Consider the following 24,112-nt stretch of genomic DNA (forward strand, 5'->3'; position numbering starts at 1 on the left):
TGTTTCTCTGGACTTGCTCAGTTTGCTTTTATAGCCTGATCTTACTGAAGCATTTTCTCCACTGAGGTTCCCTCCTTCCGGATTACTCTAGCTTATGTCAAATTGACATAAAAACTAGCCAGCACAGTAAGTACATGTGACATCATCCATAAAGATGGTTCTACAGGTTGAACATGAACACATAAGACATCTATACAGAAAAGTTCTATAGATTGGTAAGCTGTCAGTAAGGGTGTGGGGAAGAATCTGGTGTGGTCCTAGTCACAGATATTTGCAAAGGTCACCACCAGGCTATTAGCTACATCTGTTCCCAGGCTTCTGGGTGGATAACGTATTATGCATTCCTTTGAAAAAACAACCCTGAGTTCCTTCCTGGTTTGCCCAGGAGAGCCAAGTAAATGAGGTCCTGCCCAGCCCACAAGCTGAATGTGGTCACCTTTGGTTCACGGTGTACACAAAGGGTACTTGTAACTTGAACTGACCTTCCTCTCCTGGCTAATTCTCAGCACCGGACCGAATGACACTCAGCTACAACACATCTCCCTTTCACTGCTGCATATTTCAATATCAACCCCAAAAATGTTCATTCTTGTCAGTTTTTTATTATTTTTACTATATTAATACTATTCTTTTTTGTGTTTAAAGAGCCTTTTTAATCATGCGTTTTTCTTTATTACATAATCAGTTTTTCTCTTGATCTTTTTCCTCATGTTTATATAGCTTGCTTTCTTTCACATGTTATTTTTTTTTTTAGTTTTTATTAGTTTACTTTTTAATTTAGCAGTCTTTCTCTACATTATTTTTTACCTTCTCATTTTTCATGGCTATTTACCAATAGCCAATACCAATATGTCCCGTTGGTTGGTTTTTATTTCTGTATCTAATTTGGCTTGGTGGTATTGCTGTTACAGTGATTAGTTTTCCTCAGTGCTACTGACAGCTGAGCCTCAAGAGAAAGCTGTTAATGAGAGCTCTCAAGTGAAACTGGAAGAGAGAGAGAGAGAGAGCTGTCTACCCTAAGGGACATGGACGGTAGCTCATGAACATGAGATACATGGAAAATGAAGGCAGCATGGCTCCTCTAAATGATTCATAACTCCTCCTCCTCCTCCATAACTAAGACCAATGATAGCAAGATGTTAAAATGCCAGACAAATAGTTCAACACAGTATTTGAAATGACAGCCCAAGGGGATAAACCAACACAGCTCCAGCCACTGAGGTTTGAAAAAGCTGCCTTTTTGATAAATAATGCTGAGGAAATGGGCTATTCACAGGTAGAAGACTAAAACTGGATCCTTTTCTCGAACCCTCAATAAAAAAAGAGAGAAAGAAAGGAAGAAAGAATTCAGCATGGAACAAAAAGCCTGAATGTAAGACCAGAAACACTGAAACTGCTAGAGGAAACCAGGGAAAAGACTTCAAAATATAGGTAAGTGCAAGTCCAAGGATCTTCTAAAAACGATTCCAGGAGGCCAGGAAATAAGTGGCAAGAACCATGAATGGGTTTGCACAAAATCAGAGCTGCTGTACCACAAGAAACTGGCAGAATGAAAGGACACCTACGGACTAGTAGAAAGACCTTTGCTAGCTACTCGACTCATCAGGGAGTAATATCCAAACATAAAACCACCCCAAATCAAGTAGTCCAATAGGTGGGATGGGCAGATTGGGCAGTTCTAAAGGAGGAGTCAAATGAGCAAGAAGGAGATGAAAAACTAACATCCTCATCACCAGAGAAATGCAAGTCAAACTACACTCAGGCTCCACCTCCCCCGCAGTCAGAATTGACTACCCTCAAGAACAAGTACTGTCCTCAATGTGGTGGGAGTGGGAAGCAACCTTCATACACGGCTGGGCTGGTGGCAAAGCAAACTTGTATAGCTACTCTCCTAGTTGTTTCTCTGTTACTGTGATAAAACACTGGCCAAAAGCAACTTGGGGCAGAGGATTTATTTGGCTCACAGATTACAGTCCATCTTGAAAGGAACTCAGGGCAGGGACTCAAATGCAGGAACTGATGCAGAAACCACCGAGGAGTGCTTCTCCCTGGCTTGGTCATCTCGTTTCCTCAGATGGCCCAGGACCATTTGCCCAGCAATGCACTGTCCACAGTTGTTCGTGGACATTGGTGCTCTGCCTACACGTGTCATATCCCCTGAAATTGAATTACAGACATTGTGAGCTGCCATGTGGTGCTAGGAATTCAACCTGGCTCCTTTGGAAGAACGGCCAGTGTTCTTAACAGCTAAGCTATCTCTCCAGCCCCCTTTAACTTTTAAGGTTTCTTAGCAACCTCCAGAAAATTGCTTTTTTTCTTAAATTTTATATATATGGGCATTGGTCTACATGTGTGTCAGTGGATACCTGGTGCCACAGAGGACAGAGGCAAATGGAAGAGAGTCCCTTAGATCTGGAGTTAGAACCGGTTGTGAGTCACCATACATGTCCTGGGAATTGAACCCAAGTCCTCTGGGAAGAGCAGCCAGTGTGACCTTAACCAAGGAGCCATCTCTCCAGCCCCATACCTTTAATATTAGAACTAGGGAGGGAGAGGCAGGCAGATCTCTGTGAGGTTGAGGCTAGCCTGGTCTATGTATTGAGTTCCAGGCCAGCTAGACCTACATATTGAGACTCTGGTATGACAGCAAGCATTTTACCCTGAGCCTCCCCACCACTTCTCTCTCTCTTTCTTTCTTTTGTTGTTTCAGTTTTGTTTTTTGAGACAGGGTTTCTTTGTGTAGCCCTGGCTGTCCTGGAACATTCCTTGTAGACCAGGCTGGCCTTGAACTCAGAGATTTGCCTGTCTTTCCCTTCCAAATGCTAATAACTAAGACGTGCAGCACCACAGCCTGCCCTGTTCCTAGCTTCTCTCTTCAACTTCTCTATATGGTGACATTTTTTTATAATGAAAATTTAGGAAAGGAAAAATGTGTCCACCAAAATGACTGGAAGAAAAAAAAGCACTGAGTCCTCCTTATCGGTGGATAAAGGAATTTCTTGTGTGTTCCTGGTCAGGATAGAAATGTAATAACTTCTTTGGCAAAAGCTTGCTGTTGCCTGCGAAGGTGAGGCTCTTGCTGTTGCCTGTGAAGGTGAGGCTCTTGCTGTTGCCTGTGAAGGTGAGGCTCTTGCTGTTGCCTGTGAAGGTGAGGGTCTTGCTGTTGCCTGTGAAGGTGAGGCTCTTGCTGTTGCCTGCAAAGGTGAGGCTCTTGCTGTTGCCTGTGAAGGTGAGGGTCTTGCTGTTGCCTGCGAAGGTGAGGCTCTTGCTGTTGCCTGTGAAGGTGAGGGTCTTACTGTTGCCTGTGAAGGTGAGGCTCTTGCTGTTGCCTGCGAAGGTGAGGCTCTTGCTGTTGCCTGTGAAGGTGAGGGTCTTACTGTTGCCTGTGAAGGTGAGGCTCTTGCTGTTGCCTGTGAAGGTGAGGGTCTTACTGTTGCCTGTGAAGGTGAGGCTCTTACTGTTGCCTGCGAAGGTGAGGCTCTTGCTGTTGCCTGCGAAGGTGAGGGTCTTACTGTTGCCTGTGAAGGTGAGGCTCTTACTGTTGCCTGTGAAGGTGAGGGTCTTGCTGTTGCCTGTGAAGGTGAGGGTCTTGCTGTTGCCTGTGAAGGTGAGGCTCTTACTGTTGCCTGCGAAGGTGAGGGTCTTACTGTTGCCTGTGAAGGTGAGGCTCTTACTGTTTCCTGTGAAGGTGAGGGTCTTGCTGTTGCCTGTGAAGGTGAGGCTCTTACTGTTGCCTGCGAAGGTGAGGGTCTTACTGTTGCCTGTGAAGGTGAGGCTCTTACTGTTGCCTGTGAAGGTGAGGGTCTTGCTGTTGCCTGTGAAGGTGAGGGTCTTGCTGTTGCCTGTGAAGGTGAGGGTCTTGCTGTTGCCTGTGAAGGTGAGGCTCTTACTGTTGCCTGTGAAGGTGAGGCTCTTACTGTTTCCTGTGAAGGTGAGGGTCTTGCTGTTGCCTGTGAAGGTGAGGCTCTTGCTGTTGCCTGTGAAGGTGAGGCTCTTACTGTTGCCTGCGAAGGTGAGGCTCTTGCTGTTGCCTGTGAAGGTGAGGGTCTTCATGTCCTATTTCACACAGCTCTCTCAAGGTAGGGATGCTCTCAGGACACACGTCTGCATGTAAAGACATACGTGGATTGACCTGTCAAGTAAGTGCCCGGCCTGGCCTGCTTCTCTTCATCTGTAGACCGGGTTGGACGGAAGTTTCAAAATAGGGCTGCAAGGACACGAAATAGCTGGCAAGACAAAAACAGTTTCATAACAAAGATACTAGGGTGTATATCCAGAACACAGTTCTGTAACGAAGGTAAAGATATTAGTGTACAAAGTATTTGAACATATTTTATAAAAAAGGTACCTGAGGGCTGGAGAGAGGGCTCAGCAGTTAAGAGCACTGGCTGCTCTTCCAGAGGTCCTGAGTTCAATTCCCAGCAACCACATGGTGGCTCACAACCATCTGTAATGAGATCCGATGCCCTCTTGTGGTGTGTCTGAAGACAGCTACAGTGTACTTATATATAATAAATAAATAAATCTTTTAAAAAAAGGATACCTGAATGACCAGTGTACACACAAAATAGTCACCATTGTTAGTCATGACATAAATACAGTTCAGATCTCAGTGACATGGACTAAAACTAAGAGACCATCACTGTCATCACTGTAGAGGCAGTGGGACCTGGAATGGAGCCAATAAATGAGGTGGACTAAAGTCTCATGCAATAGCCAACTTTATTCAGAGCCCCAGACAAGTTGGACTTCGAGGGTTAAGAAAGGCCATCTGAAGGGTTTAGCTCAGTGGTAGAGCACTTGCCTAGCATGGCAAGGCCCTGGGTTCGGTCCCAGCTCCGAAAAAAAGAAAGAAAGAAAAAAAAAAAGGCCATCTGAGTAAAGTTCTCATGAGTTTAAGCTGTACACTGTCACAAGGACAAGCCGCACCTGGAATAAATAAGTCACCCCCCCACCCCCGCCAAAGGCAGAGGAAAGATAGTTTAGACTTTTAATAGAATAACAGCAGCAAGCAATACTGAGTAATCTGAAGTAAAGTCACTCCTATCCACTGTACCTGGGAAGGGCAGGAAAACACCTTCCCAGAACAATTCAGTGTTTTCTTAGAGTCTTCTCACAAGCACTCAGCATGCTCACACGACTCTCTTCCTGGACAGTGCTCCAACAAACCACCCTTTGGACCAGAACGCAACCATGAGCTACATACCCTACACCCCCAGAGTGAGCACTGTATGTTTAAGGAAAGAGAAGTGCTGCTCTGATTGGAGCATTACACACTGCACATTCGTAAGTTGTGACACTGTTGTACTTGTACATGAAACAATGGCATACCACCTCAAAGACACATCCTAGGCCAGCAATAATTCTTCTGCGAGCAATCTACTGAGCAAAAAAATGGAAACATGTCTATGTGTGCACACAGGCGCACACTTCCACATCAACATTTTAATAAGCAGACATCAGCGGTGGACAAGCAGCCTGGGGTATGGCCACTCAATGTGAAGTTTTCTCAGAGACAAAGGGAACAAAATACTGACACACGGTGAGAGGAACCTCAGAAACATCACTGGGTGGGTGGGTTTGACAAGTTTGAGTTTTCTGGGAAGAGGAAGGCTGAGTGAGAAAAGGCTCCCATCAGATTGCCTGTAGGTAAGTCCATAGGGCATTTTCTGGATTAATGATTGATGCTGGAGGGCCCAGCTCATGGCAGGGGTTGGGGAGGCTGTAGGGGATGGGGAGTAGAGCAGTACCATCCTCCAGTGTGTTGTCCTTGGGTGGTGTAAAACAGCAGTGTAAGCAGGTAAGAAGGCAAGCAGGCAGCACTCCTCCATAGCCTCTGCTTCAATTTCTACCTCCAGGTTTCTGCCTTGCCCTGAATTTTCTTGGTGTGATCTGAGAATTGTAAGCTGAAATAAACCCTTTCCTCCCAGGACTGCCTGTGGTAATGATCTTTACCACAGTAGAAAGCAAATATCACAGGAAAGAAAGAGCAAAGAATGATGCATTATATAGTTGATAGCCCGTTCTAGAAAGGGCACCCGTGTGTCCTTTTAAGTCCAGTTTCAAGGTAGCTATAAGAGGAGATCAAATGCAAACACCTCTGGTGAACGGCTCTACAGCCTGTGTGTGGTGTCACATAGGAGTAACCATTTATATGTACATAGTATCTTAGTAAGAAAAAAAAAAAACTGGGCTGGAGAGATGGCTCAGTGGTTAAGAGCACTGATTGCTCTTCCAGAGGTCCTGAGTTCCAATTCCCAGCAACCACATGGTGGCTCACAAACATTTGTTTTTTTTTTGTTTTTTTTTTTTTTTTGGAGCTGGGGACTGAACCCAGGGCCTTGCGCTTCCTAGGTAAGCGCTCTACCACTGAGCTAAATCCCCAGCCCCACAAACATTTGTAATTAGATCTGATGCCCTCTGCTGGTGTATCTGAAGACAGTGACAGTTTACTCATATACATAAAATAAATAAGTCTAAAAAAAGAAAAAAGAAAAGAAAAACCCCAGCAGTTCATACCTAGAAATAATCCAGGGAGATGGCAATCTAAACCTTTAGGAATAAGTTTAGTAACACACATCCAAACTGGCATAGAAACAGAGGATAAAACATCCTCATGCACTTAAAAGACATGTGAGTACAGGGGAGAAATGGCTCTGTCTTCCCTGGGAAACTTCAACAGCATCAGGCAGGCTGAGCCTTCTTCATAAGCAAAGTGTACTCTCCAGTGTAATCTCAGCAAAAAAGGGATTGTGCTTGGTATGGAGAAATGATCTTATTTCCAGATGGCAGAAACTATCAGGAAAATACTGCATAGGAAGAGCTGAGGACCCAGGAAGCAGAGCCTCATTCTGGGTATAGAGGAGGCATGGCCGTAATCTGAGTTTACAGGAGGGACAGCCACACTCAGAAAGCATAGCTGCACTCTGGGTATAGAGGGAGCACAGCTGCATTCTGAGTGTACAGGAGAAGGCTGATGGTGGTCTGACCCCCAGACACTGGTAAGCAGAAACTCCCAGGAAGGAGACAGCCCCTTCATAAGGTCCTAGACTAACAGGGTTAAGAAGTCATTAACCAGGGAAATAAAATCTAACGATTACATCATCTTACAAAGTGGAAGAAAACAAGGTAAAAGCCATTAGAGAATATAGACAAAAGATACAAACAGCCAATTCATAAAATCATCTTGAAACTGATGGTCCGCTTTGCAGATGGAAGCGGGCCAAAATGGCGGCCATTCTGGAGGCCTGTCTCTGTCCAGTGAGTGGCCAAAATGGCGGCCATACTGGAGGCCTGTCTCTGTCCAGTGAGTGGCCAAAATGGCGGCCATACTGGAGGCCTGTCTCTGTCCAGTGAGTGGCCAGAATGGCGGCCATACTGGAGGCCTGTCTCTGTCCAGTGAGTGGCCAGAATGGCGGCCATACTGGAGGCCTGTCTCTGTCCAGTGAGTGGCCAGAATGGCGGCCATACTGGAGGCCTGTCTCTGTCCAGTGAGTGGCCAGAATGGCGGCCATACTGGAGGCCTGTCTCTGTCCAGTGAGTGGCCAGAATGGCGGCCATACTGGAGGCCTGTCTCTGTCCAGTGAGTGGTGGTAGGACACACACGGCATGATCTCCCTCTGCCCAGTATGCTCCTGTATACCTCGACCTGAAGACACACCTCTGTGTGTAGAGGAAACAGTCTGTCCCACGAGGTTATCCTTCGAGGCACTGAATTACAAAAGGCCGGATACACACCGAGTACCTAGAAGATGTGTTACAGAAGCCATAGTCAGCCTCCCTGGTGGCGTTCCATACAGAGACACGGCATTTCCAGAGAGGCTGGTAAATGACAAAAGCCGTCTACAATGAGAAATAAAACGTGTGTTTCTGCCTATCCTTACAAAGATAAACACTGGCACTGATGTCCAAAAAGAGAGCAGGAGGTGTTATCAGAACACAGTCCCAAAATGGAGTCATTCATGCGAGGGGAATTCTGAGTGCTTGTGAGGAAAGTCCAAGGAAACACAACATGAATCTGACTCCAGTTTCTTCAAAAACACAGAACTGTTCTTGGAATGTGCTTTCGTGCCCCTCCCATGCCTAGTGGATAGGAATGAGTTTACACTACATTATTCACTATAGATGGGTATTTTTATCTGTCTGTATGCCTCTATGGAAAAATGTTTATGCTATGTGTGGCTTGTCCTTGTCATTCTGAACTCTTTTTTTTTTTTTTTTTTTTTTTTTTGGTTCTTTTTTTCGGAGCTGGGGACCGAACCCAACTTTTCTGAACTCTTAACTGCCAGGGCATAAATTATCCGATGCTCTGAGTAAAGTTGGCGGTTGCATGAGACATCAGTCTACTTCATTTATGGGCTCTATTCTCTATAGCTCAGAGTAGTTAACAGAGGTGGATGAAGAAACCTCTCTGAGCTTATCTGTAGGAGTGGCTTGATCCCTAGAAGTACAGTCCTGTAGTTCAAATAGAGATGGGCGGTACAGAATCCCAGAACTAAATGTGTATTTTGTTGTTGAACAAATTTATAGACACTGCCAAGAACTAGGATTCTAATTGTGGTTGGGGGTTGCACAGTTGTGACATGAAGAAATGGCAAGACCTCCATGACGTGGGATGAATTATGAGTATTGGAGCTAGGGATAGAGCTCAATGGCGCATGCTAGGCTAGTATGCGTGAGGCCTTGAGTTAAATCCCAGCCCCACAAAAACAAGAAGTGTAGATATGGCCCGTGACTGTTCAGACATGTTCATGTGTCTCTACATGTAGACATGCCTGTACTTCCTAATCTGTCTACAGGAAGGGCCTAAGAGCAGACACCCCAAGGTCAACAAGGACACCCAGCCTCAGATCTCGGCCTAAAGCCACGCTCCACCAAAAGCCCAGAAACTTTGAGACATGGCTAATTTCACAGGACACACACCTGAAAGTGCTATACACCTGGCAATGCTCAAAGGGGCATGTCACAAGTTAAGTACCATGTGATGGGGCTCCCCACTGGGGACATCTCACACCACAGGAACACAGAGTTAGGAATGATTCTCAGACCATCGAAGTTAAGCAGTAAGCCACAGGTACACAGACACAAAAGACAATATATGAATACACATAAGTACAGATAAGAAATGGAAATAAATGGCTGAGGCAGTGTTTTGAATACTGGCTGAGGGTCAGGAGGCAACCTGGAGTCTAAAGCCTGCCCTGTGGTATATGACACGGTTGTGTGCAGACAGAAAGTCTACACAAGCAAGCCAAAGGACATGCCTCAAACTACCTGCTCTCAAAGACTTGGAAACAGCTGGAGGATCTGTCGGTAGATTGCTTGCCTTGTGAGCACGGCGACCTGAGTTCAGCCCACAGAACTACTTGGAGGGCTTGGGGTGGGGAGGGGAGGGAACAGACACACATGTAGTACATGCTCGTAATTCCAGCACTGGATGCAGAGACAGGCAGGCCCCTGGGGCTCACCTGCCAGGAAACAGAAAACTGATGGTGCCTGTGGGACAAGACCCAGGAATGTCCCCCTAGCTTTAACATGCACTTGCATATGTTTGAACACAGCACGAGCGCGCGCACACACACACACGCACGCACACACACACATGCACGCACGCACTCACACACACACACGCACGCACGCACACACCATAGCCTTTGTAGCTGTGAAGTATACTGTGCAGATGCTATCCAGGCTGTGTGTGTGTTATCTGCACACGCATGAGCTTGTGTGGTGTGGACCTGCATATTGGATGCATGATGTGTACACACCATGTCATCTGTATGACTGGATGTTTGGTACAGTGACAGAGCCAGTGGCTCTTACTGTGAAACCAGGGCAGAGAGTGTCTCCAGAAGTGACCACATAACAAGACATAATATAACATAATTTTTATTTCTGTTCTTTTATGAAAATGTGTTATGTCCTCAGAACTAATCCGAAATGGAGGTAGCATGCCTCGGACTATAACAGCTGCCATGATTGGTGGTGTGTGTGTGTGTGTCTAATCTGTAAAGACCTGGTTTTACATCGTCGTCTCCTGAGGCCATGGGCAACAAGTGTGGTTCAGGGGCAAGAAACATATAGTGGGGTCACTGCAGAGCAGGGTGGCAGGGCGTTCTAGCCTGACTCATTGTCCTCTTGGTTCTGAATGGCTCCCAGAATGAATATAAACACTCCTGTGGGTCACCTAACCATGGCAGACAGGTTTGAACAGGCCATTATCACACTTGGTGGTGGCTCCACATTCTCGGCCCTGTGTCTCAGGTGTGGCTGTTGTAGGGCCTGGCCCAGCCTGCTGCAGGGCAACGCCGGGGGTTACTGGAAGTCCCTGGCCTGTGCTGTTTTCCTGTCTTTACTGAGTTAGGTGGTGACCACACTTGATGCTCCAGATCTCCTGTCCTCAGGCCGGCCTAAGCAGCCGCTCTAGAAGTACCAGCTTTGTCTGCAGGCTGACATCAAAGGGCGGCACTTTCATTAGATTCAGGCTCACACCTGTAGTGGCCTCAATCCGGGCTAGGACTCGGTGCGTGTCCCTGTAGAGGGCCAGGTGCCCAGGCACTGCCTCCATGATGATGTGGGTGTAGTCCAGCATGCCCGCTGCTCCCAGCTGCACATCTTCCCTCTTGTCATACCTGCCAGAGAAAGGCCACCTGTCACCACTGCACTCAACCACCCCTTATAGGTGGCCTCTGTGAGAAGCAACTAGACCTGTCGCTATAATATTTCAAAAACAAACCTCCAGTCATCGTTGACCTGTAGAAACCGTGACACGCCTGTCTGGGCAGCAGCCACATCGATGTGTACAAGGACATCTGAGAAAACCAAACCTCAGTCAGAAGCCAGCGCAGAGCTTCAGTCAGGCACAGGCTTCCCCAGGGAGCACCTTGGACTAACCTGTCTGAGGTGGCACCAGTTCATGTAGCCGCTGCATCGCAACCCCACCAGGGTAGTTGAAATGGGACACATAGAGGGATGTGGCTGTAGACGCCACATTTACCACGACATGTCCAAACACCAGCAGAGCTCTCACCTTGTACGGCCAAGACTTTTTATTCAGGCTGAAAAAAAGAGATGTTTAATGAAAAGCATATGGTGGCAGGAATACCACCATATCCTTCAAGGTCTCCAGTCGTCCTAAAACCCAGACAGATCACCCTCCCAGATCACCCTGACACTGGCTTCTCTCCACCATGCAGAACCAGAACCAAGGTAATGGTCAGGCAGACCACAATGGACCAGGACTACTGAATTACGCACACCACTTGCCCCTACCTAATTCAGTTTACATGGAAGACTCATGTCAGTGTCCCCTCGTCTGTCCTCTTTGTTCTGTTTTCCTTTTTTTTGAGACAGGGTTTCTCTGTGTAGCCCTGGCTGTCCTGAAACTCTCTCTCTGTAGACCAGGCTGGCCTTGAACTCGGAGATCCGCCTGCCTCCGGCTCCTGAGTGCTGGGATTAAAGGCGTGAGCCACCGCTGCCTGGCTCTTCTGTTCTGTGTACTGTGCTCATTCATCTCTCGTAATGGCTGGATGGGGGCAGGAAGGGTGTTGAGCCTGAGCTTAGGTTAAAGTTGCCTTAAAATTCTCAATTAAAGCCAGGCGGTGGTGGCGCACACCTTTTTTTTTTTTTTTTTTTTTGATCGCAGTACTCAGGAGGCAGAGGCAGAAGATCTCTGTGAATTCAAGGCCAGCTTGGTTTTACAGAGGGCATCCGAGAACAGCCAGGAAAAACCCTGTCTTGAAAAAAAAAACCGAATAAAAAAACAAACAAAAGCTGATATAAACAAACAAAAAACCCTCAACTGACCGAAATGACTAACATGTCTCTGAAGAACTTTGTGGTTGAGCACAGTGGCGCAGGCCTAGAATCCCACCACTGGGAAGGCTGAGGAAGAATGACGGCAAATTTGAAGCTAGCCTGGGTTACATAGCAAGATTATCTCAAAACATAAAGCCGTGAGATAGCTCAGTGGGTAAAGGCACTCGCCATGTGAGCTGGTAACCTGACCGTGACTCCCCAGAACCCACACAAAGGTAGAGCGAGAACAGACTCCAGATTTTTCCTCTCACGTCCACATCCACACCACAGCAGCGCACCTCCCCACTAATGCACACACACAGTAAAACATCCTCCAAATTTTCACTCTACATGCCAATTCGAGTTTATACTAGCTTTTTAAGGGGTATTTTTTAAAATATTTTATTTTTTTATTATATATGAGTGCACTGTAGCTGTCTTCAGACACACCAGAAGAAGGCGTCAGATCCCATTACAGATGGTTGGGAGCCACTATGTGGTTGCTGGGAATTGAACTCAGGACCTCTGGGAGAGCAGCCAGTGCTCTAACCACTGAGCCATCCCTCCAGCCCTGAGGGGTATTAAAAAGACTCCGCATTCCTCTTGAGCAGAAATCCAGCTCACTGCTTGCTCCTGTTGTGTTCACACAAAGCAAACCAAGGCCTCCAACATGGAAGGGCAGGGAGGCAGACTGCGACCAGGTGTCCTGTACTGAGGTATCTTTTCGCATGCTGGTGTCCCCAGGTCAAACCTCATACACCCTGTGGTTGCCTGCTGAGACTATCCTAACCCTGCAGCAGGTCCTGGTACTGCCTCACCCTCACTCCCTTCCTTTCCCAAGACTGACTTTCGTTGCTGAGGAAGGAGCAGTATCTTCTGCTGGGGATGAGTGTGGTGCACATGTGCACCTTTGTACAAAATGAACAACACATCTGCATGCACGTGGACAAGTCAGAGGACAGCAGGGGCCCTGCTCTATCAGGATTTTCTTCCTTTCAGATAGTGCCTCTCACTGAACATGGAATGTTACAGGATATTTGATTACTGTACACAGAAAACCTAATTGTTAGCAGAATAGAAAAGCTCAGATACCGCGGTGTCTGGTGCAGTTAGGTGGTCCGTAGAGATGAAGTTTGGGTGCCTCTAAATCCTCCATAGATAAGAATGCTAAAGAATGGAAAGGCCCTGCCTAGTTTAAGGCAAGCTGTTTGGGAGAGGCCGTCAGTCTTTGCTCTAAGACCAGAGGCAAAGTCAGTCGGGTGGTCTTGAGTTACTGAGAATCAAACAGGCAGGCACACTGACTTGGGAGTCCCCACCATGATGGGACATGGCTCCCTCTGCCAAGGGTATAGGGCAGGGGATAGTGACTTCTGTTATAAGCAATTGTACATTTGATAGATCTCCCCCCCCCCCCCCCCCCGCCACTCTAAGTCAGTTTGCTACCCACCTGCACTGATCTAGCTTCTTTGAAACTTATTTACCTAGGAAGGGTCTCATGTGCTCCAGCTGGTCTGGAAATGGGGGAGTCCAGCCAAAGACGAGCTTGAACCTAACTGATGATGTACTGAAGGCCGACTCAGAGCTCTGCATGCTGGACAAACTACAGTGGAGCGGAGCTCTCCCAGCCCTTTCCCTGATTTTACTTTTGAGAAAAGCTCACCACACAGCTGAGGATGAGCTGAAGTTTACTGTGGAACAGGATGGCTTAGGTTGCTGTTCCTAAGTACAGCGAGTCTAGGTGTGAGCCCTGCTACCCCTGCTCCATTTAGACAATGAATGTCATCCCCACCTCTCCCAGGGTTTGTCTTTAAGGCCTGACTGGGTCGAGAAAAGCAGAATTCAGGTTGAACCATGGTGTCTGAGCTGTGGCTCAGATCACTCCCAAATTAACCTGGGTTCTGTTCTGATCTGCCTCAATGTCTTAAAGATGTATTTATTTTATGTATGTGAGTACACTGTAGCTATCTTCAGACACACCAGAAGAGGGCATCAGATCTCATTACAGATGGTTGTAAGTCACCATGTGGTTGCTGGGATTTGAACTCAGGGCCTCTGGAAGAGCAGTCAGTGTTCTTAACCTCTGAGCCATCTCTCCAGCCCCTACACCTCAGTGTCTTTTAAAGGCATATTGTAAACAAGCACTGATGGGACATGGTACTGCTTCCATTTTCACAGTCATTGTCCCTACCAGAAGGAACATTTCTATGTCTCTGAGGATGACTTTAAACAGAATGGCAATTAGTAGCTGTGACTGAGACTGTGTGGCCCACATAAAGAAGAATGTTTGCTTTCTGACCCTTTAAAAAAATTAGTCTACCAACTAAATTTTAAAATCACTGGCCTCAAATACAAATTTTCAGTAAAAGTTCACTCTATTTCAGCTAAGGGACAGAGTGAAATAGTGCCACCAACTGGGAACCACGTGTTCAAATAGATGAACCTATGGGGGATAGTGCTAATTAAACCATACAGTGCTCCTCAGACTCACATGTCAGCACTCGGCCCTCAGTGAGTGGCACTTCCTCAGGAGCCTCTAGAAACCATGAGGTGAGTATAGTGGAGGATGTAGGTTACAGGTGTGTGTGTGTGTGTGTGAGAGAGAGAGTGTGAGTGTGTGTGTGTGTGAGAGAGAGTGTGAGTGTGTGTGAGAGAGAGAGAGTGTGAGTGTGTGTGAGTGTGTGTGTGTGTGTGTGTGTGTGTGTGTGTGTGTGTGTGTGTGCATGTTCTGAAGATTATGCCTGGTCCTTCCTCTGTTTCCTGCCCACCTTGAAGTGAGCAGTTCCTGGTGTCTTTCTGTTCTGCCTCACTAATGCAGACTGTGGACTAAGATCTCTAACAGTTAGTTCCTCACTAATGCAGACTATGAACTAAAATCTCTAACAGTTAGCTCCTCACTAATGCAGACTATGAACTAAAATCTCTAACAGTTAGCTCCTCACTAATGCAGACTGTAGACTAAGATCTCTAACAGTTAGTTCCTCACTAATGCAGACTGTGGACTAAGATCTCTAACAGTTAGTTCCTCACTAATGCAGACTGTGGACTAAGATCTCTTAACAGTTAGTTCCTCACTAATGCAGACTGTGGACTAAGATCTCTAACAGTTAGTTCCTCACTAATGCAGACTGTGGACTAAGATCTCTAACAGTTAGCTCCTCACTAATGCAGACTGTGGACTAAGATCTCTTAACAGTTAGTTCCTCACTAATGCAGACTGTGGACTAAGATCTCTAACAGTTAGTTCCTCACTAATGCAGACTGTGGAGTAAGATCTCTAACACTAAGCTGAAGAACAAGTTACTCCTCCCACAGCTGCTTCTGTCAGGTATTCGGTCATGGCCACAAGAAAACTGTGTCTTGTTAAGAGAGATCTTGTTAAAATCCCTTCAACTTGTGCAAATATGTACAAGTGAACAGTTAAGGGTCTAAGCCATGAGCTGAAGGGTGGTCTGAAGGCAGCTCCATGGGCTGGCCCCTTCCCTCTACCAGTTGTTCTGGGGAAGAATAGAAAACATGTATTTGTCCCTACCAGAGTGAGCATCGCTGTGCCTCTCCGGAATCTTGTCCTGCCTGGGCCCAGCCAGTCCCCTCAGAACTGACTCTGCCAGTTCTGAGAGCAACCTATACCGGGCTCAGCAGTCCTGTTTCCACCAAGTGGTGAGTACTGAGCATGGCTCCTGCTTTGGCTCCCAGGGCATTCACTCTCCAGGTCTAAACGAGGAAAAGGGCAGAGTGGACCTTCTAGATCTATAGAGCCCACAACATTATGAACTAGCTACACACTCAGCCCAGGGAACCCTCCTCATAGCCTGCCTCTCCTTAACCCCTGCACTAGCAGCTGACCCTATTACCTCCTGATCCACAAGTCACATCACCTGCTCTGTCTGTTACCTCCCCATCATCTGTACCATCCATTGTTCCTGTCCCCGGCAACTCCCACACCATCTTCCACACGAACCCAAGCCACAGCCGCCCTATGTCTCCACAATTAACCAAAAGCACCACCGTATCTTCTCTAGCTCCAATGCCCTCCTGCCATCCACCAGCCTGGACCAAGAACACCATCCACCTGATCAATCATTCAGAGCCCTGGAACCCAGCCAGGACCAGCCACCTCCCAGGCTTGAAGGCCTACCTTGGCCATTTCTCCCATGAGCAGCCCTGGGACAAAGGCGCTGGGAAGAGGCAGAAGTAAAACTCACAAACACGGAAAGAGGCACCGAGCACAGGCCTTTTGCTACACGGAGGACCACAGACACCCAATTTACCAAAGCTCTGCTCAAGTGACAAGGACACTCAATGACAGTGCTTGAATTTAAGTGTATGCCAAACCAAACACTCTTTGTTTCTAAAACAATCCTATTCCATGTCAAACTGGCAAACTTACTTATTTCTTACGTATTTTTTCCTTTTGTGAGACAAGATCTCACTAAACAGATCACAGTAGCCTCAAACTCAGAGACCTACTTGCCACTGCCTCTCAAGTGCTGGGATCAAAGGCATGTGCTTCTCTGCACAGCAAATCTATTTCTTTCTTTCTCCCACAAACCCCACCTGGGGTTCTTCGTAGCTCTGAAGACCAGGCTGGGCTTGAGCCCACAGAGATCCACCTGCCCTGCTTTCCAAGCGCTGGGATTAATGGCATGTGCTTCCACTGCCTGGTGTAAATCTATTCCTCATGAACCTTTAAAATACCTAGCACCTGGGTAATTAAAGTCCGCACTCAAAAAAATATACTCAAAATGGGGGCTGGAGAGATGGCTCAGAGGTTAAGAGCACTGGCTGCTCTTCCAGAGGTCCTGAGTTCAATTCCCTGTAACCACATGGTGGCTCACAACCATCTGTAATGGGATCCAATGCCCTCTTCTGGTTTGCAAGTGTATATGGAGGCAGAACTCTATACCTATAATAAATCTTTAAAAAATATATATAGTCAAAATGAAAAAGTAGAAAGTGTCTCAAGGACAAAACCCTCACACATAGGTGCAGCCTCTGGCAGCCATGATGTTGAGTACAGGGAAGGTATAGATGATGAACCGCAGTTCCTTGTGTGGGAGGAGCGAGTATAAAGCCACGAATCCAAGGCTTGGCAGAGCCAACGCAAAGGTTCTCCTGTCCACTGCACCCAGGGGTATGAAGAGAAGGCTGCAGCCCAGGCCTCGGGGCAGGGCTGAGTAGAAATACCACAGGAGTGGGGAGGTCTTCAGGTTGGGGTTAAGGAGGCATGAATTTGTCAGAGATCGAGTCACTGTCCACTTAATGGAACTAAAATGGTAACAGCATAAAACCCAAAGTCAGTTATGCCAAAGCCATAGCGAGACCTGCGTAGGAGGTACAGGGATGACTGATCTTGGGCACAGCAAACCCTTCCAGCTACAGTGTAACTGAGGGCTCTGCAGAGGACTATGGGAACTGCCGTTAGCGTTTCTCCTTTCTTCCCAGTACTGAGAGATGAGGATGGTATGTTACGCTGTGTTCTCCTTTCTCACCATGAGACCATTTGAAGTACTCCGTGTAAATGTTTAAAAAGCAGCTACCCTGAGGACTATGGGTAGGACTAGGTGATACTCAGGGAGACATTGCCAGAGAGTGAGCCCTAGGAGAAGCTCCTGCCCTGACCCTCAGACAGCCACCCAACCTGTGCCAGACTGTGGCTGACTGGAGGCAGGCCAGGGTCATCGGGCTGACTAGCTCATGCACTCCTACCTAATACTGAAAGGATACACCCCAGTTGGAACTTTTGTTCAGGACAGTGTTGTACCAAAGCACCACTCCTTCTGGCCACACAAGGTATCGCCAGAAATAGGAGTCCACAGCAACCGTCAGCCCTAATAACAGAACAGAAGTGTCCTCAGTAAGGAACATGGCCACCTATAAAATTCAAGCCTCAACTCACATGAGTACTGTGCTTAACTGCCCCACAAAGTGACTGCTGGCCACAGAAACCACCAGCAGCTTCCCATAAAAGGAGCTGATGGTGTGTGACACCATCTCATCAAGTGTCTTCCCCAGTGCGTGGCACACTGCCCTCCTCTTGCCTGTCCTAGCAGCCTGAAGGACAGTGGTGGATGCAGGCTTCCAACTAGAAGCTACCTCTAGGACAGAACTGGCAAGTTCTACTGCTGCCAAAGTTCAGAACATCTTGTTTGCATCTTTTAAAAAGGAGGAGGACTAGAGAGAGAACTCAGTAGTTAAGAGTGCACACTGCTCTTACAGGGGACCCAAGTTCAGTTCCCAGAGCCACAAGGGAAGGCTCACAATTGCCTGTCACAATTCCTGGGTACAAGGAAACCCAACATACTCTTCTGGACTCTATGGGTACCCACAACCACACACACTTATTTCTACAAACAGACACGTGTATGTTGGCCAGTGAGATGGCTCAGTGGGTAAAGGCATTTGCTACTAAGCCTGATGACCTGAGTTCAATCCCTGAGACCTACATGATAGTACGAAAGAACTGACTCCCACACGTTGTGCTCTGACCTCCAAATGTGCATTGTGCTGAGAACAGGCCCATGTGTGGCCATGCACACACACACACACACACACACACACACACACTAAAAAAAGCTAAGTGTAATAAAAAAAAAAAATCTCAAGGGTTGAGGCAACAGTTTAGTAAACGTTCCTTGAAGCAGGAAGGCCTGAGAGTTCTATCCCAGAACCCACAGAAAAAGCCAGGTATAGGTCAGGTATGGTGAGTTTGAAGCCGGCCTGGTCTACAAAGTGAGTTTCAAGACAGCCAAAGGTATGTAGAGATTCTGTCTGAAGAAAACACACACACACACACACACACACACACACACACACACACACACACACATCCAGGTATGAGGCTGAAGGGATGTCTTAGCAATTCCATGTGGCTGACAACTGTCCATGACTTCAGTTCTAGGGGATCCGATGCCCTCTTCTGGTCTCCATGGGAACCAGGTACATATGTAGTTCACAGAAAAAAAAAGCTGCAAAATACCCATACACAGAAAATAGAAATAAATATATCTCAAAAACCCTAGGAACAAACCGAGTGGCTATCCTTGAGGACTGACACCGAGGCTGACCTCTGGATGCCACGCACATACACACACACAACGTTTCCAACTGACACATCTGTCACTTCAGAGCTGCGGAGGCTTGAGCAGGAAGAGCTCAAATTTGAGGCCAGCCTGGGCTATACAGTGGGTGTGTGGTTTGAAAAAGAATATTTCCTTGGGCTAGAGAGATGGCTCAGCATTAAAAGCACTGACTGCTTTTCTAGACGTCTTGAGTTCAATTCCCAGCAACCACATGGTGGCTCACAAGCATCTGTAATGGGATCCGATGCCCTCCTCTGGTGTGTCTGAAGACAGCTACAGTGTAGTCATATACAATAAAATAAATATAAAAAGAAAGAATATCCCCCAAGAGCTAATAAATTTTAATATTTAGGTTCTAGTTGGTGGACAGTTCAGGAAAGATTAGAGGTGTGGCTTATGAAGGGGGTGTGTCAGTGGAGCTGGGCTTTGAGGTTTCAAACAAGCCCGCACCAGGCCTTGTCCCCACCCCACCCCCACCCCCGCTGCCTGTGGATCAGGATGCAGCTCTCAGCTACTGCTCCAGTGCCATGCCTACCTGCCTGCCTGCCATGCTTCCTGCCATGATGATCACGGACTAATCCTCTGAAACTGTAAGCCAGACCCAATTAAAAGTTTCCTTTCATAAGCTGCCTTGGTCATGGTGTGCCCTCACAACAGAACAGTAACTAAGACAGTCGGACTCTGTCTCAAATACCAAAACCATTGGCAGACACACAGACAAAGCCGAGATGCCAACTTGCCTAGGCAAAGAATCCCTGCTGGGATGGCGTGCTGGAGCAATCTGGCCACAGACATCCTCCTTTGGTACAAGGTCAGCAGCAGCATGATGCCCAGCAGCATAGCCAGCTCAGCCCTGAAGCCAATGATGACAAAGGCGGAGAGCCAGACAAAGACGGCCCATCTGTGCTGCAGCCAGGCTGTGAGGGCCGGTAAAACTGCAAAACAGAACAACAGAACACACAGTGAGGGGCGCGCTCTCTCCTCTCTCTCCCTCTCCCTCCCTCTCCCTCTCTCTCCCTCTCTCTCTCTCTCTCTCTCTCTCTCACACACACACACACACACACACACACATTACTCCGGGGCAGCAGTGACGGTTCAGCAATTAAAAAGCTGGCCGTTCTTGAAGAAGACCCAGGTTTCACTCCCAGCTCCCACAGGACAGCTCACGACTTTCTCTAACTCCAGCTGCAGAGGACCTGATGCCCTCTCCTGACCTCTGAAGGTACTGTACGCACATTATGTGCTTAAATACATACATAATACCCATGCATGCAAAAGCTTAAATAAACAAATCACTCTAGAAGCTGCTCAGCACTTCGGAGTTTAAGGCAGGGGGATCTAGCACACAAAGCTGGTCTGGACTACATAGTAGGACTATGTTCCCAGCATACTAAAACCTCAAATGAACAAGCGCCAGAGAAGCTGACTTGCCTAGGCAGAATGTCTGCTGGGACAGCACACGGGTGCTTCAGGGTGGTGTTCTCTAGAGTACCAGCCCCGATACAGAGAAGCCTGCTTCCGTAACAAGAGATCCTGAGCAGGTTATGAGGAGCCATGTCGTGGAGACAATACTGTGAGGGTCAGGAGGCACATCCTGAAGCTACATACCCACAGCCAGGGCCAACACGTTGGGGAGCGTCCTCGTACAGTAGAACATGAGATGAAACTGTGTGGCTGATATCCAGCAGAACATGACAGCCACCGTAGCCCCGAACTGCTGTCTTACTGCCTTCTGTAATGTCCAGAGTCCAAAAATCACACCAAGTCCAAGGACGCCTCTGACTAAATGAAATGAGCAAAAAAGTCACTGATGTGAGGGATCCAACAGGAGACACAGGTGAAGCCAGGGAACAATATGCAAGACTACATAGGAGTGCACGTGTGTACCGGTAGTGGCCATGGGGCCTGTGTTTGCACTGAGACCTACACCATCCAAGCCTCCGACTTCCTTTCAGCCCTGGCTGGCTGTTGGCTAAAGGCAAGTTAGTGGAGTCTAAGGTACAGCTCCTGCTTGCTTGTCCCAAGTCTGGCTGAAGGCTACGGTGAATCCACCCATCCCTACCCCATCCCCACCCCACCCCATCCCCACCCCACCTGTGCTCATGTAAGGTCGAAGCTCTCACCCTCGTGGGGCCCTTACCTATCAGCTGAGAATAAAATCTGGAGACTTCCAACAGTGAAAGCACATAAACCACAGGGCTGGAGAACGCGGCAATCAACAGCGGCCCCAGGAATGTCCTGGGAACGACTCCAGGAAACTCATGGTGGTCATACTGCAAGGAGAAGTGTGGTCAGCGCAAGGCTAGCGAGAAGAGCAAGCCTCAGCTCAGGGCAGTGCCTCACCTTGTCTATGTCCAGCTGGTGATACAGAAGGTCATGCGTAGCCTGCAGGTTGAAGCTCTCTTCTACCTTGGTGTACGGACAGGCAACAAGGTGGATGGCAGCTACAGTGACCAACAGCCCCAGAGGCAGCAGTGACTGCCTGCCTGATGATTTCTTGCCAGCCATGAAGAGCTTTAAACTTCATGCACCTTCACAGAAACAAAGACAAGTACCACTGTTACCTTACACGGCCTGACACTCCTAAGACTCGGCCTGAGGTCACACTGGTGAGATGTGGAGAGGAGGGAGCACAGCACCCCTTGAGATGGCTATTCTCTCAACTTGACATGTGTGGAAATTAACTAAAACCCAAGCAGCTGGGTACCCTGTAAGGGATCTTTTAAGTAAATCTTCTGAAGTAGGAAGATCCATCTTTAAGCTGGTCACACCTTCTGCTGGTCACCTCTATAAAGGATGTGGAAGAAGGAAGCTCGCTCTTTGCCCGCTCATTCTTTCTCTTGGCCTCACTGGCAAATCCATTCCTTCATTGGCAATAGCACCTATTTCTTCAGGATTCCAGTGTATACTAAAGACCATATGAAAGAAACATCCAGCCTTGTGGGCTGAACAACTAGATTCTTGGACCTTTCATTCATAGGCAACCATTGTTGGACTAGCTAGACCACAGTCTGTAAGCCACTCTAATAAATCGCATGTGTGTATGTATATATGTGTATACACACACATACACACACACACACTTCATTCTATTACTTCGAGACTTCTTGAGAACCCTGACTAATGCACCCTTTAAATTTTTTAAAATTGTTTTTTATGTATATGAGTGTTTTGCCAGCATGTATGTCTGGGCATCTGATCCCCTAGAACTGTAATCACAATTATAGTTGTGAGGTGCTATGTAGGTGCTGGGAATTAAATTTTGGTCTTCCAAAAGATCAGTCAGCACTCTTAACCAGTCATCTCTCCAGTCCCAACCCCTTGACATATAATGACGCTCATAGTTCCTATTGTCTTAGTTAGGGTTTCCATTTCTGTGATAAAACACCACATCCAAGAACAACTTCGGGGGAGAATTGGCTAATTTCATCACACAGCTTATGATCCAAGGAAACCAAGGGAGAACTCAAGGCAAGAACGTGGTAGCAGGAGATGATGCAAAGGTCAAGGAGGGGTGCTGCTTACTAGCTTGCACAGCCTGCCTTCTTATAGCACCCATGACCACCAGCCCAGGCATCATCCACAGTGAGCTGGGCCCTCCCACATCATCAATCAGGAAAATGCCCCACAGGTATTCCCCATCCCCACATGGAGGCTTATCCTAAAGACTTTAGTGGAGTGTAAATAAGCCTCAGCTTGCACTTGCTCGTTCCAAGTTTGGTTGCAAGGCTACGGTGAGTGGGGCCAACATCTCATCCCACCTGATTATGTCCAGCTGTGTTAGACCCAATAAAAAGTGCTGAACTGAAAAAGTCTGACTGTCGACTAATTATGTTATGGAACAATGTGTACATAAAGTTCCTAGCCTGACACAAAATCATACTGGGGCATGGTGATGCACACTTATGATTCCAGTACTTGGGAGGCTAAGACAGGAGGAACAAGACAACCTAGGCAACTTGTTAAGAGCACAGAGCCTTGGGTTCGGTCCCCAGAACCACATAAACACCAGATACTTAGATATATTTGTGTATTCTCAACACTCAGGTTAAGAGGCAAGAGGAGCAAAAGTTCAAGGTCATCCTTGGTATTACAAGACCCTGTCTCCAAGAGAAGGAAGAAGCCAAGCCTCGGAGGCAGCAGTCCGACTAGCTGTTTCAACTATCTGCTCTGCACAACTTTGAAGTAGACCCAAGCTTTAGAGTGACTACTGCCCATGGAACTCACCTGATCCTCCTCCTACCTCACAGCCACAAAGGGGTGTGTTTTCTGCTGAGGACCAACAGCAGCCATTTTCCAAGACAACAGACCAGGGTGAGCTGGAATACCCAGCCAGGAGCAAAACAATATAGGTAGATATTCGCCAGTACATAAAACCCAGCTATCGGCAGGAATGGGGCCAGCTGCAGGGAAGGCAGATGGCTAATCGCCTTCCAGCAGCCAAGCTCAGATACAAATGTGGCGTGGAGAAGGAGGGCACCTCAGATTAGATAGCACCCTTCAAAGATCCTGTTGTCCCTGACAATTGTGACTCCAAACCTAACAAGGAAACTGTCGGAGTCATTCGTTCAAATTGTGGCTTTAACCTGGAAGTGTTTATCTGATGTAATGAGGCCTACTTGTAAACCAAAGACCAGACGAAACTGTATTGTTTATATAAACAGATGTTCTCTAAAATACAGATAATTCACATCGTCTCCTCCTCCTGCTCACTCAAGTCACTTAAAGTTCGAAAGGTCATTGTGAACTCACTGTCTGAACCCCCTGCGGAAATGTCGACTACTGCCCCCCCTCCAACCACATTGAGCCGGACCCAGAGGTAGAGCAGTTTATAGATGACACCTGCGGCCGCCAGGTGAGGAAGATAGATGAAAGGTCCAGGCCTCAGGTGAGATATCCAGCCCCTAAGTGAGAGGTCCGTTCCCCAGGTGAGGAACTCAAAGGCCGTCACGCGCTCTCGGATGAGCCCCGGCCTCATCACCTCCCAAGTACCCCAATCCCGGCGGCGCGCGCTAACCTCCTCTGCTATCCGCATGGCCCCTCGGAACTCACAAGACTACCTTCCGCAGGAAGCCGGCCGCGGAAGCCAGGCCAAGAAGCCAAATCTTTGCCCGAACTTAACATGGCCACCATTGCTCAAGCTGGCCACAGAGGCGGGCACTTCCCGCCCGGAGAAAAGATGGCCGCCGCAGGCCACTCGTGGAGGGCGGGGCAAGAAGACCGGATAGATTACGGTT

At 47.6% G+C, this 24,112-nt stretch overlaps 2 protein-coding genes across 9 annotated transcripts; both read right to left on the reverse strand.

Moving 5' to 3' along the window:
- Positions 1 to 1,937: 1,937 nt before the first annotated feature.
- Positions 1,938 to 7,744, reverse strand: LOC148004925 (uncharacterized). 3 transcript variants are annotated; one of them, XR_015625847.1, is made up of 2 exons: positions 7,661 to 7,744; positions 1,938 to 2,157 (listed from the first exon to the last, which is right to left on the reverse strand). XR_015625847.1 is itself a non-coding variant. In XM_087559853.1 (2 exons), the coding sequence occupies exon 2, from the start codon at positions 4,051 to 4,053 to the stop codon at positions 2,977 to 2,979; it is 1,077 nt and encodes a 358-aa protein (XP_087415979.1). In that variant the 5' UTR covers positions 4,054 to 4,226; positions 7,661 to 7,744; the 3' UTR covers positions 2,722 to 2,976. The 3 variants fall into 3 exon arrangements, 2 of the variants coding, with proteins under 2 accessions (XP_087415979.1, XP_087415978.1); XM_087559853.1 differs by lacking the exon at positions 1,938 to 2,157 and adding an exon at positions 2,722 to 4,226; XM_087559852.1 differs by lacking the exon at positions 1,938 to 2,157 and adding an exon at positions 2,722 to 4,226 and having other exon boundaries at positions 7,643 to 7,744.
- Positions 7,745 to 9,866: 2,122 nt separating this feature from the next.
- Positions 9,867 to 24,074, reverse strand: Alg12 (ALG12, alpha-1,6-mannosyltransferase). Of its 6 annotated transcripts, none has more exon segments than NM_001108104.2 (10): positions 9,867 to 10,631; positions 10,736 to 10,811; positions 10,894 to 11,057; positions 16,774 to 16,997; positions 17,521 to 17,624; positions 19,616 to 19,810; positions 20,484 to 20,657; positions 21,016 to 21,148; positions 21,219 to 21,406; positions 23,893 to 23,909. In NM_001108104.2, coding segments are annotated over 9 exon segments (1,467 nt in total). In that variant the 5' UTR covers positions 21,384 to 21,406; positions 23,893 to 23,909; the 3' UTR covers positions 9,867 to 10,399.
- Between the last annotated feature and the right edge of the window lie 38 nt (positions 24,075 to 24,112).

Source organism: Rattus norvegicus, chromosome 7 (genome assembly GCF_021556685.1).
Source record: "Rattus norvegicus strain SHRSP/BbbUtx chromosome 7, alternate assembly SHRSP_T2T, whole genome shotgun sequence".
NCBI classification, from domain to species: Eukaryota; Metazoa; Chordata; class Mammalia; order Rodentia; family Muridae; genus Rattus; species Rattus norvegicus.

What these genes read in the sequence shown, in the direction of transcription:
- LOC148004925 (XM_087559853.1), bottom strand. Translation starts at nt 4,053, where the DNA reads ATGAAGACCCTCACCTTCACAGGCAACAGCAAGAGCCTCACCTTCGCA.
- Alg12 (XM_087557519.1), bottom strand. Translation starts at nt 21,383, where the DNA reads ATGGCTGGCAAGAAATCATCAGGCAGGCAGTCACTGCTGCCTCTGGGG. An exon ending in ATTTTATTCTCAGCTGATAG is followed by an intron (nt 20,658 to 21,015) that starts GTAAGGGCCCCA and finishes CATTTCATTTAG; the next exon opens with TCAGAGGCGTCCTTGGACTT. An exon ending in ACAAAAGTTCCAACTGGGGT is followed by an intron (nt 16,998 to 17,520) that starts GTATCCTTTCAG and finishes CCCAACCTGAAG; the next exon opens with ACCTCCCCACTCCTGTGGTA.